The sequence below is a fragment of the Loxodonta africana genome, chromosome 6, assembly GCF_030014295.1.
Source record: "Loxodonta africana isolate mLoxAfr1 chromosome 6, mLoxAfr1.hap2, whole genome shotgun sequence".
Classification (NCBI taxonomy): domain Eukaryota; kingdom Metazoa; phylum Chordata; class Mammalia; order Proboscidea; family Elephantidae; genus Loxodonta; species Loxodonta africana.
In genome coordinates, this window is record NC_087347.1 from 18,460,896 (window position 1) to 18,475,930 (window position 15,035).

The following is a 15,035-nucleotide window of genomic DNA, read 5'->3' on the forward strand; positions in this document are numbered from 1 at the left end:
CAGCTTTCAGAAATTGATCCTCAGGCCAGGTCACCAAAGATTATTTGTAACTTATTTGAACTGAAAGGAATCACTTAAAGCATTGAAAATAATTTTGGAGCTCAATTCTGTTTGGAGCTGAAAGTCATGCCATGTATATTGTCTTAAGGATAATTGGAATCTTGATTTTTGCAGGGAGAACAGCTTTCATTCAGCATGGATGAACTTTGTGTCATGATGGCTGACATCTCACTGGGTTCACCATACTATAGATACATTAGAATTACACATTTACTGTTCAAGCATGAATATTCGCGTTGCTTCCCTGCCCATTACAGAGAGAAACTGGAAGTCTTATTGGACTCTTCCATCGACCACCACAATCCTACAACTGGTAAAGTATTATCTGGTGAAAATGAGAAGTAACAAAATAGCCACAGCTAAGGGGTTTTCTGAAAGATGGGAACAGAGAGTGAATGAGTCAAGGAGCTGGACATAAACAGATTAAACCACGTTAGTAAAAGATTCAGAAATACCAAATGCTTAGGATTGCAAGAAGCAGAACACAGAAAGGTGACCCTTAGTACTTTTCAACACTAATCTAGCATCACCGGTGCCAATGAAATACTTCACTCCACTTCAAATTCTATATAGAATAGTTCTCCAAATGTGTTTGCACTCTGAAAAGACCTAATCTGTTGCTGTCCAGTTGATTTTGATTCATGGCAACCCTAATTGTTACAGGGCAGAAACATACCATAGGTTTTCTTGGCTATAATCTTTATAGGGCAATATCACCAGGTCTTTCTTGCGTGGAATTCCCGGGGGTGTTCAAATTGCCAACCTTTAAGTTAGTTAGTAGTCTAGTAAAAATCATTTGCACCACCCAGGGTCCCTCTTTCTATCATTAGCCTGTCTGACATCTAATGTAACTGCAACTGCAAGCTATTTGTAGTATGAATAGTTCTTAATATGTTGAAGTAAATTGATCAGAGATCTGTGAATTCTTTACATATCTGCTAGACTTTAAATGAACTGAACATCTCAGTTATTATCCACAGAATGATGAGTTGATCTATATCATCCCACCAATATTGGTGACCTTTCTGGGGGAGAAGTTGCAGTCATAGCATGAATGAAGATGTGGAAATGGTGAGGCACAAGGGCAATGAGTGTGCATCCCTCCATCAAGAAACTTTGTGGAGAAGAGCCTGTGACATCCTGAACAGGAGTTAACTAGAGGCAGATGCAGATAGAATGGAGCGTATTCCAGTAGAAGCTAGAAATAGAGGGTGGAAAGAAGGACAGAATCTAGGTGCTCAAAGAGCTAGTCCTGAGGAAAAAAGATAGGATTTCTTTAGGAGCATGAGGGGACCTTGCCAAAATCTCCTTCTCATTGGATGTAGTTTCTTGCTCTGGTAATGTTGGACATGACTAAAAATATTGATAATGATGAGATCAAATGTGCTTTACAATATCACAAGCATCATGTAAAACTGTGTACTGAAATCTTTTAAGCTTTTTATTTGGTAATTGACAAAAATATCATTTCTGGTTAAATGAATTGATGTTTTGCTTTCTAGACAGGCAACTCTTCTACCAGTCTTGCACTGAATTTGGGTTCTTTCAGACCACGGATTCAAAGAAACAGACCTTCACTGGGTTGCCTCTCAGGTAAAGGTTCTATTTTGACTTCTGTTTGTCACTAGAAACCATGAATGGAGATGTTTCTTTCTTTCTTTCTTTCTTTCTTTCTTTCTTTCTTTCTTTCTTTCTTTCTTTCTTTCTTTCTTTCTTTCTTTCTTTCTTTCTTTCTTTCTTTCTTTCTTTCTTTCTTTCTTTCTTTCTTTCTTTCTTTCTCTCTTTCTTTCTTTCTCTCTTTCTCTCTTTCTCTCTTTCTCTCTTTCTCTCTTTCTCTCTTTCTCTCTTTCTCTCTTTCTCTCTTTCTCTCTTTCTCTCTTTCTCTCTTTCTCTCTTTCTCTCTTTCTCTCTTTCTCTCTTTCTCTCTTTCTCTCTTTCTCTCTTTCTCTCTTTCTCTCTTTCTCTCTTTCTCTCTTTCTCTCTCTCTCTCTCTCTCTTTCTTTCTTTCTCTCTTTCTCTCTTTCTCTCTTTCTCTCTTTCTTTCTTTCCCTCTCTCTCCTTCCTTCCTTCCTTCCTTCCTTCCTTCCTTCCTTCCTTCCTTCCTTCCTTCCTTCCTTCCTTCCTCTCTCTCTCTTTTTCTTTCTCTCTCTCTTTTTCTTTCTCTCTTTCTCTTTTTCTTTCTTTCTCTCTCCCTTCCTTCCTCCCTTTCTTCTTTTCTTTCTTCCTTCCTTCTTTCCTTTCTTTCTGTCTTTTTTTTTCCCACATGTAAATTGATCAAATTGGCCAATTTCAGATTGATAAAATCTAAGGCAGAAATATTTTGGATGGAAGTTTGAGAAATCCAAATTAATTCCAATAAGATATGTAGAACCAAATCTCAAATTTCCAAATCTAACTTAACTTGTAGCTGCCAGGAAATACTCTATAAACATTGGAGTATGAATAAAAATAAACAAACTAGTAGCCTCAGTCTTACTTGCTGGCATTACAAGGTCATTTTATCTAATACTCTAACCAAGAATGTACTTTGTGCATTCATTGAAAAATCCAATTAAGGATCATGGGTGACAGCAAATTTGCAACTAAAGAAAGCAAGTTCTCCATCTCTTTTGTATTTTAGTTAGTGAAGTTTTGCTAGTTGTATGAAGCAAGACAGAGAACCCTTAGTAAAATTTATTCTCATTGTTTTGTGATCCTTTGTTTATATTTACTGGGTTTGTAGAGCAAGGCATGATTCTTGACATGGAGCCTATATTTTCTCCTATCAAAGTACAAAGGCTGAAATTCCCTAATGAGGAAAGGAGCTAAGACTTAGTCTATGTCAAGTGTATTAATTGCACCACAGTTTTTAAAAGTGATGTCTATGGTGAAGGTACATGTACTGGGGCAAAGGCTTACTGTAGCCTCACTTCTTTCGGTGCCTATTACACCACTGTGGAGAGAGGGTCACCTACAGTTTCAACCCTTTGTTCCTTTGCATATCACTTTTGCTCCTAGGACACAGGAGGAGAAATCTCCCTTTTGATTGGTTCCCTTCTTCAGTCTCTCTTTGATGTTGTAAACCCTCAGGCTAGAACAACTAGAACAGGGTGGGTTCAAGTAGCTCTGGGGCCTGCCTCTCTGCACTGGAGGTAGTCTCTCACTTTCACTACATCTGTATTCTCTTCTTCTTTATCAGGCTGGCAGGCTATGCATTCAGTCTTCTTCCTTCCACAGTGGTTGCTAATTCAAGTCGAAGTATGGACTTGAGAAGGCAAAGAACAGTGTTTTCTGCCTTTTTGTTTTGAAGCCCTTGGTGGCGTCCAGAAAAAGGCAGCCTGTGGTATCTATAGCCTCCTCGCTAAGGTGGTACATTGAGTTGACCAAGGGTCTGGTAGACAAGCACTTTGTTGGCTACATTCCTCTGTGTTTACTGAATAGAGGACCTCATAGGAGGAAAGTCTGGACTCGGACAGATAGCTAGCTAGCTAGCTACATAAATAGATACCATTCTTTCTTAAGAAATCCCTCTTTAGCTATTTTTAGTAACTCAGATTCTCAGGGAAAAACAAAACATCTAAATAATTAACACCACACTCTTGCCATAGATGTCTTTCCTACATTCCTCAACCCTGATCTCCAGCACCTAAAATTGTGTCTCATTTTCTTTGCAGTTATTTTGTTCAACAATGTTCTGATTTATTTGGCCCTAAGTTCAATCATGATTCCCTGAACACGGGTGTTATATCCACCAATGCGTACTATGGTGGCCTCAACGTGACAGGAAGCAAAATCATCTTTCCCAATGGTTCCTTTGATCCTTGGCACGCTCTGGGAATCACAAAGGGTATCAGTAAAGATTTGCCTGCTGTCTTCATTAAAGGTAACACATTGTGAATAGCCAAAGACCTCTAAATAGGATGAAATATGTCAGCATATCATAATAAATGAAGGAGGCTAATGTGGTTCATTGGTTGAATTCTTGCCTTCATTGTGGGGAAACAGGTTTGGATTCCCTGACAATACACATTATGTACAGCCACTACCAGTCTGTCATTAGAGGCTTGTGTGTATTATGATGTACACGCTTCGATGGAGCTTCCAGATTAAAAATACATATTTATAGAAATCAGCCAATGAATGCCCTAGGAATCACAATGGTTTGATCTGCAACCTGTCACAGGAATGGCACAGGACCAGGAAACATTTAGTTCTGTTGTGTATGGGGTCTCCAAGAGTTTGGGATAGACTTGACTACAGATATCAATAACTTTAATAAATTGTTCTTGATGTTGTTATTGACAAAAAGCTCAAAATACTTCTAAGCAGGTGATAAGTGGGTTATTTAGTCTTCAATAGTATTTCAAATTCTGGCTGGCATCTAAAATATAACAATTACTTAAGTACTAATTAGCATAGACATCAAACGTGCCTATAAAATTAACCGTTTGAGCATTTGAGTACTATTATCCTTTTTTTTTTTAATAAAAAGTATATGCGGTTTCATGTAATCAAGTGATATAAGTCTATTTTCTTTTGTGAACATAGTTGCTCATTAAATGAAGTTGTTTTGTCTAATGGCTCTGAACACTAGATTAATCAGTGTCCACCAACACAAGAGCATGGTTCTTAGAGTAGTAACCTTACTTAGATCACACTGTCTTTCCATGTGATCCACTTTACCTGTTGATGTTACTGAAATTAGCTTTAAAATAATCTCAATAATCTAAATATCGTACTGGATAAAATGTGTATTTTCATGGCAAAATAAAATCCACTGTTTAATATGCTAATATGACATTTACGGAAGTCTTCAGCATCATTTTCAGCTTAAAAACCCTCAAAATTTAGTATGAGAATGTCAAGGCTGTCATTGGATTTACTGACCTTGATCTCTCTCATTGAGTGTTATTTTGGATGAGCAGTAGAAGTCAGGATAAAGTACATTGAAATAGAGGAGGTGAAGAAACAGAAACAACGAGATTAAACACCCTGAATGTGAGGAATGGAAAAGAAAAAAAAAAAAAAAAGAAAAAAAGCTGCTGTTGAATGGAAAGGCCTAAGGAGAAAGATGTCACACTAAAGAGAAGTCAGGAAAGGAAAACGTTCGGCAACACATGGAGTACCTGCATACACTGGTGGCTCTACTGTAAATGGAGGAAATAAGTATGAGGGAAAACACAGTAGGTTTATAGTCTTCATGGCAGGAATTTGAGAAAGTTCCTCGGTTGGAGTTACCAGTCTTACAAGTATCCAACCCAAATAAAGAACACTGGGAAATTTCTGCTACCTGGCTCTTAAACTTCTCTGTATCTTCTCCTGAAATAGTTCAAAAGACATCGAAGCACTATCCTTCATCTACTCTCACACCAGCTAACCCAAATTTCTCTCATTCACATTGTGTGTGTGTGCATGAGTGTGTGTGATAGTGGGTATGATGGTAGTAATCCATTTTTGCCCAAAAGCCTATTTTATAAGAAGGTGGACGAGGTCATTTTGTTTTTCTAATGAAAACAGAAGGCGCTGTCGCTATGGAAACTCCCAGAGATGAGACCCTAACATAATTTCTTCATTGGAAGGGTAATGCCTTATCCAAAGCTCCTAATAGTTTTGCTTCTTTTGGCTTGGTGACTACAATTTCAGTACCTAGACAGTCTCATAGCCCTTCTTGTTATCGTAAAGAGGACACACCATAAATGTGATTCCAACAAGGAAAAGACTGATACTCTGTTCTTGCCCTTTTCTTGCTTCTGCATAGATATCAAGGATGAGATCACATCTCAGTGGAAAATTACAATTCTTTTAGAAATTAATTAAAATTTCAGGGAGATAACTGGGAGGATATTTTCAACACCTTAATGAAGACAAATGAGAAGAAACATGATTAAAGCAAGTTCCTATTCCATCAGGGAGTTTTAAGGTTTAAAGAGTCAGTGTTGCTTCTATGAACATTAGATTTTAGAACGTTTTCTAGTTTTCTGATTTCTCCCTGAAGGGATCCTTTCCCTTTCCACACCAAGACATATCAGATAATGTTCAGATCTGAGTTACAATCCCATGGATACAACTAGACAGGAGGTCCTCACTATAGGTAGCTGTGACATGGGAACATACAATTCTTGCATACTTGTTTTGACTGCCATTTCTCTCATATTCAAGAGTGGGTGATGCATTATGCCATAATAGAAACCATGAAGTTGGCCTTGAAATAAAATATATTATGCATTACAAATTGTATATGTTAATCACAAATTTTATGGCTAGTTCCATTGAATAGGCTTCAATTGATACCAATGCCATGTGCAAAAGAATCATTATGATCCTGGCACGCTTGATTCTAGTGTTGCCTTCAATCTAGGGGCTCATCTCCCAGTACTATATCAGACAATAACTCTATTGTGATCCGTAGAGATTTCATGGCTGCATTTTAGAACTAGATCATCAGGCCTTTCTTTCTAGTCATATGCTGGAAGCTCCATTGAAACCTGTCCTGCGTGGGTGACTCTGTTAGTATTTTAAATATCTGTAGCATAACTTCCAGCATAACTTAATAACATGTAAGCCACCACTCTATGACAAACTGACTGATGGGTGCTGGATTCACAAATTAGAGGGCTATATTATTCAATAAGATGGTAAGGGGATACTGATTGGTTTAAAGTCAGGAAAGGTGTGTGTCAGGGTTGTATTCATTCACCGTACCTATTTAATCTGTATGCTGAACAAGTAATATGAGAAGCTGGACTATATGAAGAAGAACAGGGCATCAAGATTGGAAGAAGACTCATTAACAACCTGCGTTATGCAGATGACACAACCTTGCTTGCTGAAAGTGAAGAGGACTTGAAGCACTTACTAATGAAGATCAAAGACCACATCCTTCAGTATGGATTGCATCTCAACATAAAGAAAACAAAAATCCTCACAACTGGACCAATAAGCAACATCACGATAAACGGAGAAAAGATTGAAGTTGTCAAGGATTTCATTTTACTTGGATCCACAATCAACAGCCATGGAAACAGCAGTCAAGAAATCAAAAGACGCGTTGCATTGGGCAAATCTGCTGCAAAGAACCTCTTTAAAGCGTTGAAGAGCAAAGATGTCACCTTGAAGACTAAGGTGCACCTGACCCAAGCCATGGTATTTTCAATCACATCATATGCATGTGAAAGCTGGACAATGAATAAGGAAGACCAAAGAAGAGTTGATGCCTTTGAATTGTGGTGTTGGTGAAGAATATTGAATATACCATGGACTGCCAAAAGAACAAACAAATCTGTCTTGGAAGAAGTACAACCAGAATGCTCCTTAGAAGCAAGGATGGTGAGATTGCGACTTACATAATTTGGACATGTTGTCAGGAGGGATGAGTCCCTGGAGAAGGACATCATCCTTGACAGAGTACAGGGTCAGCTGAAAAGAGGAAGACCCTCAACGAGGTGGATTGACACAGTGGCTGCAACAATGAGCTCAAGCATAACAACGATTGTAAGGATGGTGCCGGACAGGGCAGTGTTTCATTCTGTTGTGCATAGGGTCGCTGTGAGTTGTAACCGACTGGACAGCAGCTAACAACAACAACAATAAAATATTTATTATAGAGCCTGACATGTAAAAATTGCTCACTGATTGGTAACTCTGAGGAAGAATATTTAAATAACTTGGAATAGGCAACCATAGTGTACCAAGGGCATTAGACAACCTATCTTATGCATAGAATTATTTTACCATACGAACACAAATCTTTTGTATTCTACTTCTGAGTTAATGCCTAACACTTTTACAATGATTCTACTTATTTTTAAATGAATCTAATTTTGTTTATACCTACCAAAAACCAAAACAAACCCATTGCTATCAAGTCGATTCTGACTCATAGCAACCATACAGGTCAGAGTAAAACTGGCCTAGAGAGTTTTCAAGGTTGTAAATCCTTATGGAACCAGACTCCCACCTTTCATCCATGGTGTCACTTGTAGTTCAAACCTCTGACCATTTGCTTAAAAGCCAAGTGATTTAATCACTGCACCACCAGGGCTAGCCACCATATTTTCCAATGCTAATTACAACTGGACGGCAGTGGGTGGTGGTAATTAATAAAAGTATAATTTGAGCTATACATTTGAAGAACATACAAAATTTTCAAGTAAATACAAACACACACACAAACGGAGTTAACTTTGAGTATATATTTTATTTAACACAATAGATACAAAATATTTTCATTTCAACATATAATTAGTGTAAGAGGATAGTTAACACGGTTTTTACAGTTTTGCACTAAGCACTCAAAATCGAGTGTATTTTACTTAAGGCACATGTCAGTTTGGATGAGCTATATTTCAAGTGATCTATACCCACACATGGACTATATGAAGAATGGTGCATAAGAATTGGAGAAAGGCTGCTTAACAAAATGCAATATGCAGATAATACGACCTTGCTTGCTGAAAATGAAGAGAACTTGAAGCCCTTACTGATGAAGATCAAAGACCACAGCCTTCCATATGCACTATACCTCAACATAAAGAAAACAAGAAAACTCACAATTGGATCAGTAAGCAACATCCTGAGAAGTGGAGTAAAGATTGAAGTTGTGAAGAATTTCATTATGCTTGGATCCACTATCACCACCCATGGTAGCAGAAGTCAAGAAATCAAAAGGTGCGTTGCATTGGGCAAATCTTCCTAACAATCAAGGGTAATTGTTAACAAATTTCAAAATTTTGTAGATGAGAAAATGGACCACAAACTAATAAAGCTGTTTCCGTCTAGTTGGCCCCAACTCCTTATCACCTCTTGTGTGTCAGAGTAGAACTATGCTCCACAGAGTTTTAAATCACTGATTTATTTCAAAGGGATAGTCAAGCCTGTCTTCTGAGGAACCTCTGGGTAAATTTGAACCTCCAACTTTTCTGTTGTTACCACCCAAGGACTCATACACAGGTTGAGAAAATCAAACTAAGACTCCCAGTGTAATAAGTAGTAGGTCCAGTATTCAAAGCAAAGAAGTCTCACTAGAAGTCTTGTTCTTTAACCATTGTGCCACCTGCCTTCCAGGTTTTTTACAGGTATAAGTTCTTATGATTTCAAAAAGACCTCGAAAACCTGAAAAACCATTGCAAATCCTTATTTTTCATGGAACTTAGTAAGATGGAGTGCTCAAATTTATTCATTTAAAAGTATTTATGGGGGGTCTACTTGTGTCAGATGCTGTGCTGGACCCTAGGGGGATAAGGGTGCACATAGTCACTGCTCGAGCAACTCATCATACATGGAGACGGACATTGATCAAATTACACAGGAAGCTTTCCTGGGTCACAGATGTCTAGACAGAATTGAGAAACGGAAGAGGAAGTTTAGGATTCACCTTCTAGGAAGCAATCGCCCTGATCGCTGTGACTGGATCTTACTCATTTTTGAATCCATGGTGCCTACTATATGGCTGATGTTCAGAGATTACGTACTGACTGAAGAATTATAAAATTATGAAAATGAAGTTAAGAGAACTCAGCAAGAAGGTCAATGTCTTATCTTCAGGTTCTTCACATTAACCAAAAAAAAAAAAAAAGACCACTTATGTATAATTAGAGAAGAATTTGAAGTACTGAGTCAAATTTTATAGATAAATATGCCTTTTCTACTTCACTTCCATTTCTACATCTCTTATTATCCCACTTCTAATTGGTCTTGTATTCACAGTGTTTTGTGCTCACTGAAAATACAGTTTTATGATTCCTTATATTAGATAATAAAATCAAGTTGGTATAATAATGTACTTTTTAAAAAAATTTCATTATGTATTCTTGGATATTCATAATTTCTGTATGCATCAGAACTACCATTTCATATCTTGTCATGTTCAAATTTGGCCATTGGTCAAAATTAAATGCTGTAAGTCAGTTGAGGAATTCAATGATCAATAGTCTTTATAATTTTTATTCAGGAGGCAGGAGGAACAAAGTGGGGCTAGAGCTGTCATGGTAGAAAATAGTAGCTACGCATGTCAGCCAGGAGAAAAGGATAGGTCATTACTTTCTTTGTATAATAATAACCAGTTCTGTCTTCCAATCAGGTTGACCCCATGTTTTTCAGAGCACTGCTGTGCTCCTTAGGGTTTTCAATGGCTGTGATCATCTGGAAGTAGATTGCCATTTCTTCCCTCCAAGGCATTTCTGGGTGGATTTGAACTGCCAGTCTTTCAGTTAATAGCCCAGTACTTAAAGGTTTGCATCACCTAGGACTCCTTATGGTTGCAGGGTGTCATTGCTTTTGTCTATGCTCACACATGATTACAGTGTGTCTTATTTCTACCTGATCTCATCATAGTCATGGTGTCACCTCATCTGAACTTGAAATTCTGTGAAATTATTTATGTTTATGGGAAACTCTGTAGTTTGTAATGATCTGACAGTTGTGAGGGGCTTTGCTTATTTCTCTACAGACAGAAGTCTTACCTTCCCTATTCTGTTCCCCTCCTAACCAGTTAGGGAGCCATCTTTATTAGTTTCTTGTTCATCTTTCTGGTATTTCTTTTTTTGCAAATCAAAATTAAAAAATAAAAACTCACTGCCAGCAATTTGAATCCAATTCGTAATGACCTTTAGGACAGAGTAGGATTTCCTTGAAATGTTTTCAAGTCTGTAAATCTTTATGGAAGCTGACTGCCACATCATTTTCCAGCAGAATGGCTGGTGGTTTCGAACTTCCCACATTTGGTTAGCAGCCAAGTGCTTTAACCAAGGTGCCACCAGGGTTTCTGCTTTTGGCAAATACTATCATATATATTCTCATCCATTTGTGAAAAAAGGCAGCATAATATATACACTGTCCGACACCTTCCTTGTTTCTCTTACCAATATACACTGGAGATCTTTCCATTTAAGTACATAGAAGTCTTTCTTATTGTTTTTTCAATAGGCGAATAGTACTAAACTGTCCAGATGTGCCATGGTTATGACATAATTTTAGCTTCTTAAAGGAAAATAAGGAGTTCCAGCGGTGCAATTGTTAAACACTGAGCTGCTAACCAAAAGGCTGGCATTCAAACCTACCAGTTGTTCTGCAGGGGAAGATGTGGTTTTCTATTTCCTTAAAAATTATAGCCATGGAAATCCCATGGGGCAGCTCTACCCTTTCCAAAAGGATTACAATTATCGGAATTGACTTAACAGCAAGGAAATATGTGGGTAGTAGTAAATACATCTTGCTCCTAAAATAGATAATTCCGAATGGATGGATGCTTGGAATCCCTGAGCAGTGCACATGGTTACGTGTTTGGCTACTAACTGACAGGTTGGTGGTGCCTCAGAAGAAAGACCTGGTTATCTGCTTTCTGAACATCATGCCATTGAAAATCTTATGTAACACAGTTCTACTCTAAAACATATTGTGTCACAATAAGTTGTACTCTAAGCCAAATGTTTTGTTCCATTCTGTTATGTTTTTGCTTTGGTTGGATGCTTATTTGTAAAACCCTGAGCTCGTATTTGACAGCATTTGCTACATAATCCAGGGTGAGACAGACCTTCTGTGATCTGAGTTCAACCCTTAGCAATTTTATTGACAAGTCACAAACTCTCTGAGGCCTAGGTTCCACATCTGCAAAAGGAAGGGTTTGACAAATATTTAAGTCCCCATCAAATTTTGTCTGATCTTATACTTACGTGTTATATGTTTATCAATCCATTCTTCTTAAGGACAAAAAAAAAAAAAAAAAAGCACTGATTTTTTAGCACTGCTGATTTTCATGGTGTAAATACCCCCATCAAGACCAATTTCAAGCTCACTGTGTAACAGCCAGCTTCAGAATATCTGAAAATTCAACAATGGGCTCTTGGACCTGGTACACTGCAATTCCAGTAGACTGCTGGGAAAACTTTCTAAAATGAAACTCACTGAGATTCACACAGTGTAACTTCCTCAGATGGAACTTAAGTTATATCACACTTGGATTGAACAAAAAGGAAAGTAAAAGCATTACTCTTTAAATCTACTACCTTAATCATTCCCAGACACTTTCATTAATTTGTAGCACAAGAGGATTACATAGGCTTCAACAGTAACTCACTTGAATAAAAAAACCCAATGCTGTCGAGTCGATTCCGACTCATAGCGACCCTATAGGACAGAGTAGAACTGCAAAGTAGGGTAAACATCATATATTAACCAATCTACAAGGAAGCTTATTTCTTTGATTCAAAGCCCATTATATGAATAAACTAATTTTTTTTTAATTATGGCTGCACATTTTAATCACCTTTTAACCAGCTTTTAAGAGTTACTTATACCCATCCCCACCCCAGACTAATTAAGTTAGAACCTCTGAAGGATGGGGGTCAGTTATTGGTTTGTTCAAACAGATTTCAAAGTGGTTCTAACGTGTAGCTGGGGGTTAAGGACATTTGGTCTTTGGATTCTTGGTATGTAAGTATTCTGACATTTATCTTTCTCTTTTTAGGTGCAGTACATTGTGCAGATATGTACGAACAAAAGAATACTGATTCAGCTGAACTAATTCAAGCACGAGAAAAAATCTTCCGGATTCTACAAAAATGGCTAAAGCAATAGATCTCTCTGAAAAATAAATGCAACAGAACCTGAACTCTAGACTCCCATTTTATAGCTCAAATGTAAAATGTCCAGCAAGGGTGAAATTAGAGCAGTTCCTCTCTGCAGGATTTAAGTTGGTTTTGATTTCATGGAAGGTCATCTTGTTCCTCCTTTCTTGGTGACCTTGAGAAGGAGCAGATTATCCAGCACACAAGAAATAATTACCCTGCAGTACCAGGCGCAAAAATTCAGTTGGTTGCCATGGGGATGGAAGCTATACAATCTGTGTTTTCCAGAACAGTCTCTGTTTCATCAACTCTTATTCTTTTTAAAAAAGGCTATTTATAACATGCAAATATAAATGTTTTGACTAATTTTAGATACTATGAATACATAAATAAGACAAAATACTTTGCCAAATAAAGAATTCTATGTTAAGAAAATTTAGGGATAGGCACAACTTGAGTGAATTTGGGAAAAAAAAAATTCCTGTGGCAGAAGAAAATCTCTTCGGAAAAACTGGCTTCACCAACCAAACTTTCCTGAAGTCCCCTAGCACTTAAAAAATGGTTCTGCTCTGCCTAATATAAATTAAAGTTAATCTCAACATGGAAATTACTATAACTGTCATCTGAGATTTTATTATAACTTCTGTCCAAATTAGCTTCTTTTCAATTTATCTGAAGAGAACTCAATATAGCGATATGTGTCTAAAACTTATGTCAAATGTATTATTATTTAGTCGAGATGGTATCTTTTTTTTTCCTTGAAAAAGGACATGAGATGTTCTTTTTTTAATACTATTTTTTATTGTGCTTTAGATGGAGGTTTACAGAGCAAATTAGTTTCTCATTAAACAAATTATATACGTATTGTTTTGTAACATTAGTTGTGAACTCTTTGAATGGTCAACACACTCTCCTTCTTAGACTTGGGTTCCCCATTACCAGTTTTCTTGTCTCCTCCTGCCTTCAAGTCTTTGCCCCTGGGGTGGTGTGCCCATGTAGTCTCATTTTGTTTTATGGGTCTGTCTAATCTTTGACTGAATGATGAACCTCAGGAATGACTTCAACCCAGTTAAAAGGGTGTCCAGGGGCCATAGTCTTGAGTTTTCTCCAGTCTCTAACACACTGGTAAGTCCGTTTGTGTGTGTGTGTGTGAGTTAGAAGTTTATTCTACATTTATCTCCAGCTCCATTCAAGATCCTCTGTTGTGATCCCAGGTGGTAGCCTGGCTCCACCTAGTTCTGCTGGACCCAGCCTGGTGGAGGCTGTGGTACCTGTGGTCCACTAATCCTTTGGACTAATCTTTGCCTTATTCCATTGATTTTCTTCATTCTCCTTTGCTCCAAATGGGGCGAGACCTGTGGAGTATCTTAGATGGCCGCTCACAGGCTTTTAAGACCCCACATGCTACTCAGCAATGTAGAATGTAGAATAATTTCTTTATAAACTATGTTATGCCAATTGAGCTAGATGTTCCCTAAGACCATAATCCCCAACCCTCAGCCCAGTAATTCAGTCCCTCAGGAAGTTTGGATGTGTTTATGAAGATTCCAAGACCTTGTGTTCGTCAAGTTGTTCTGGCTTCCCCAGTATCGTGTATTGTCTTACACTTCACCAAAGTTACCACTTTTCTATTGTCTATTTAGTGAGATGTTATTGATCTCATTATTTGGGTAACACTTTAGTTACTCTGTACAATTGAAGTTTAGTTATTAGTAATATTAATGTGCTAATGTTGGTTTCCTAGTTTGGTGAATGTATCATCAGTTATTAATATTAGGGCAAACTATGTGAGGAGTGTCCCGCATGTCTATCAGTTTCTCCTTCTGTGGAGGCTTGCATGTTTCTGTGATGCTGTAAGCTATGCCACTGGTATTTGGATACCAGCAGGGTGACCAATGGAGGACAGATTTCAGCTAAGACAGGCTAGGAAGAAGGACCCAGCAGTTTACTTCTGAAAAGAATTAGCCAGGGAAAGCCATATGAATATCAGTTGAACATTGTCTAATACAATACTGAAGGATGAGCCCCCTCCCCAGGTTGGAAGGCACTCAAAAGACCACTGGGGAAGAGCTGCCTCCTCAAAGTAGCATCGACCGTAATGATGTGGATGGAGTAAAGCTTTAGAGACCTTCGTTTGCTGATGTGGCAAGACTAAAAATGAGAAGAAAAAGCTGCAAACATCCATTAAAAATCTGAACATGGAATGTAAAAATGTATGAATCTAGGAAAGTTGGAAATTGTCAAAATAAATTGGAACACATAAACATCAATATTCTAGGCATTAGTGAACTGAAATGGACTGGTATTGGCCAATTTGAATTGGACTATTACAGAGTCTACTACGTCGGGAAAGATAACTTGAAGACGGTGTTGCATTCATCATCAAAAAGAACATTTCAACATCTATCCTGAAGGACAATGATGTCAGTGATA

The 15,035-nt window shown here is 37.7% G+C and overlaps 1 protein-coding gene across 2 annotated transcripts; it reads left to right on the forward strand.

The window, feature by feature from the left end:
* The first annotated feature begins 226 nt into the window (after positions 1–226).
* Positions 227–12,828, forward strand: LOC104846637 (putative serine protease K12H4.7). Of its 2 annotated transcripts, XR_010322355.1 has the most exons (4): positions 227–373; positions 1,563–1,653; positions 3,714–3,922; positions 12,503–12,828. XR_010322355.1 is itself a non-coding variant. In XM_064287415.1 (3 exons), exons 1-3 carry the CDS (start codon positions 1,547–1,549, stop codon positions 12,610–12,612), a joined length of 426 nt encoding a protein of 141 aa, XP_064143485.1. In that variant the 5' UTR covers positions 1,073–1,546; the 3' UTR covers positions 12,613–12,828. The 2 variants fall into 2 exon arrangements, 1 of the variants encoding a protein (XP_064143485.1); XM_064287415.1 differs by lacking the exon at positions 227–373 and having other exon boundaries at positions 1,073–1,653.
* Positions 12,829–15,035: the final 2,207 nt, after the last annotated feature.

What these genes read in the sequence shown, in the direction of transcription:
- LOC104846637 (XM_064287415.1), top strand. Translation starts at nt 1,547, where the DNA reads ATGTTTTGCTTTCTAGACAGGCAACTCTTCTACCAGTCTTGCACTGAA. An exon ending in TTCACTGGGTTGCCTCTCAG is followed by an intron (nt 1,654 to 3,713) that starts GTAAAGGTTCTA and finishes TTTTCTTTGCAG; the next exon opens with TTATTTTGTTCAACAATGTT. An exon ending in GCCTGCTGTCTTCATTAAAG is followed by an intron (nt 3,923 to 12,502) that starts GTAACACATTGT and finishes TTCTCTTTTTAG; the next exon opens with GTGCAGTACATTGTGCAGAT.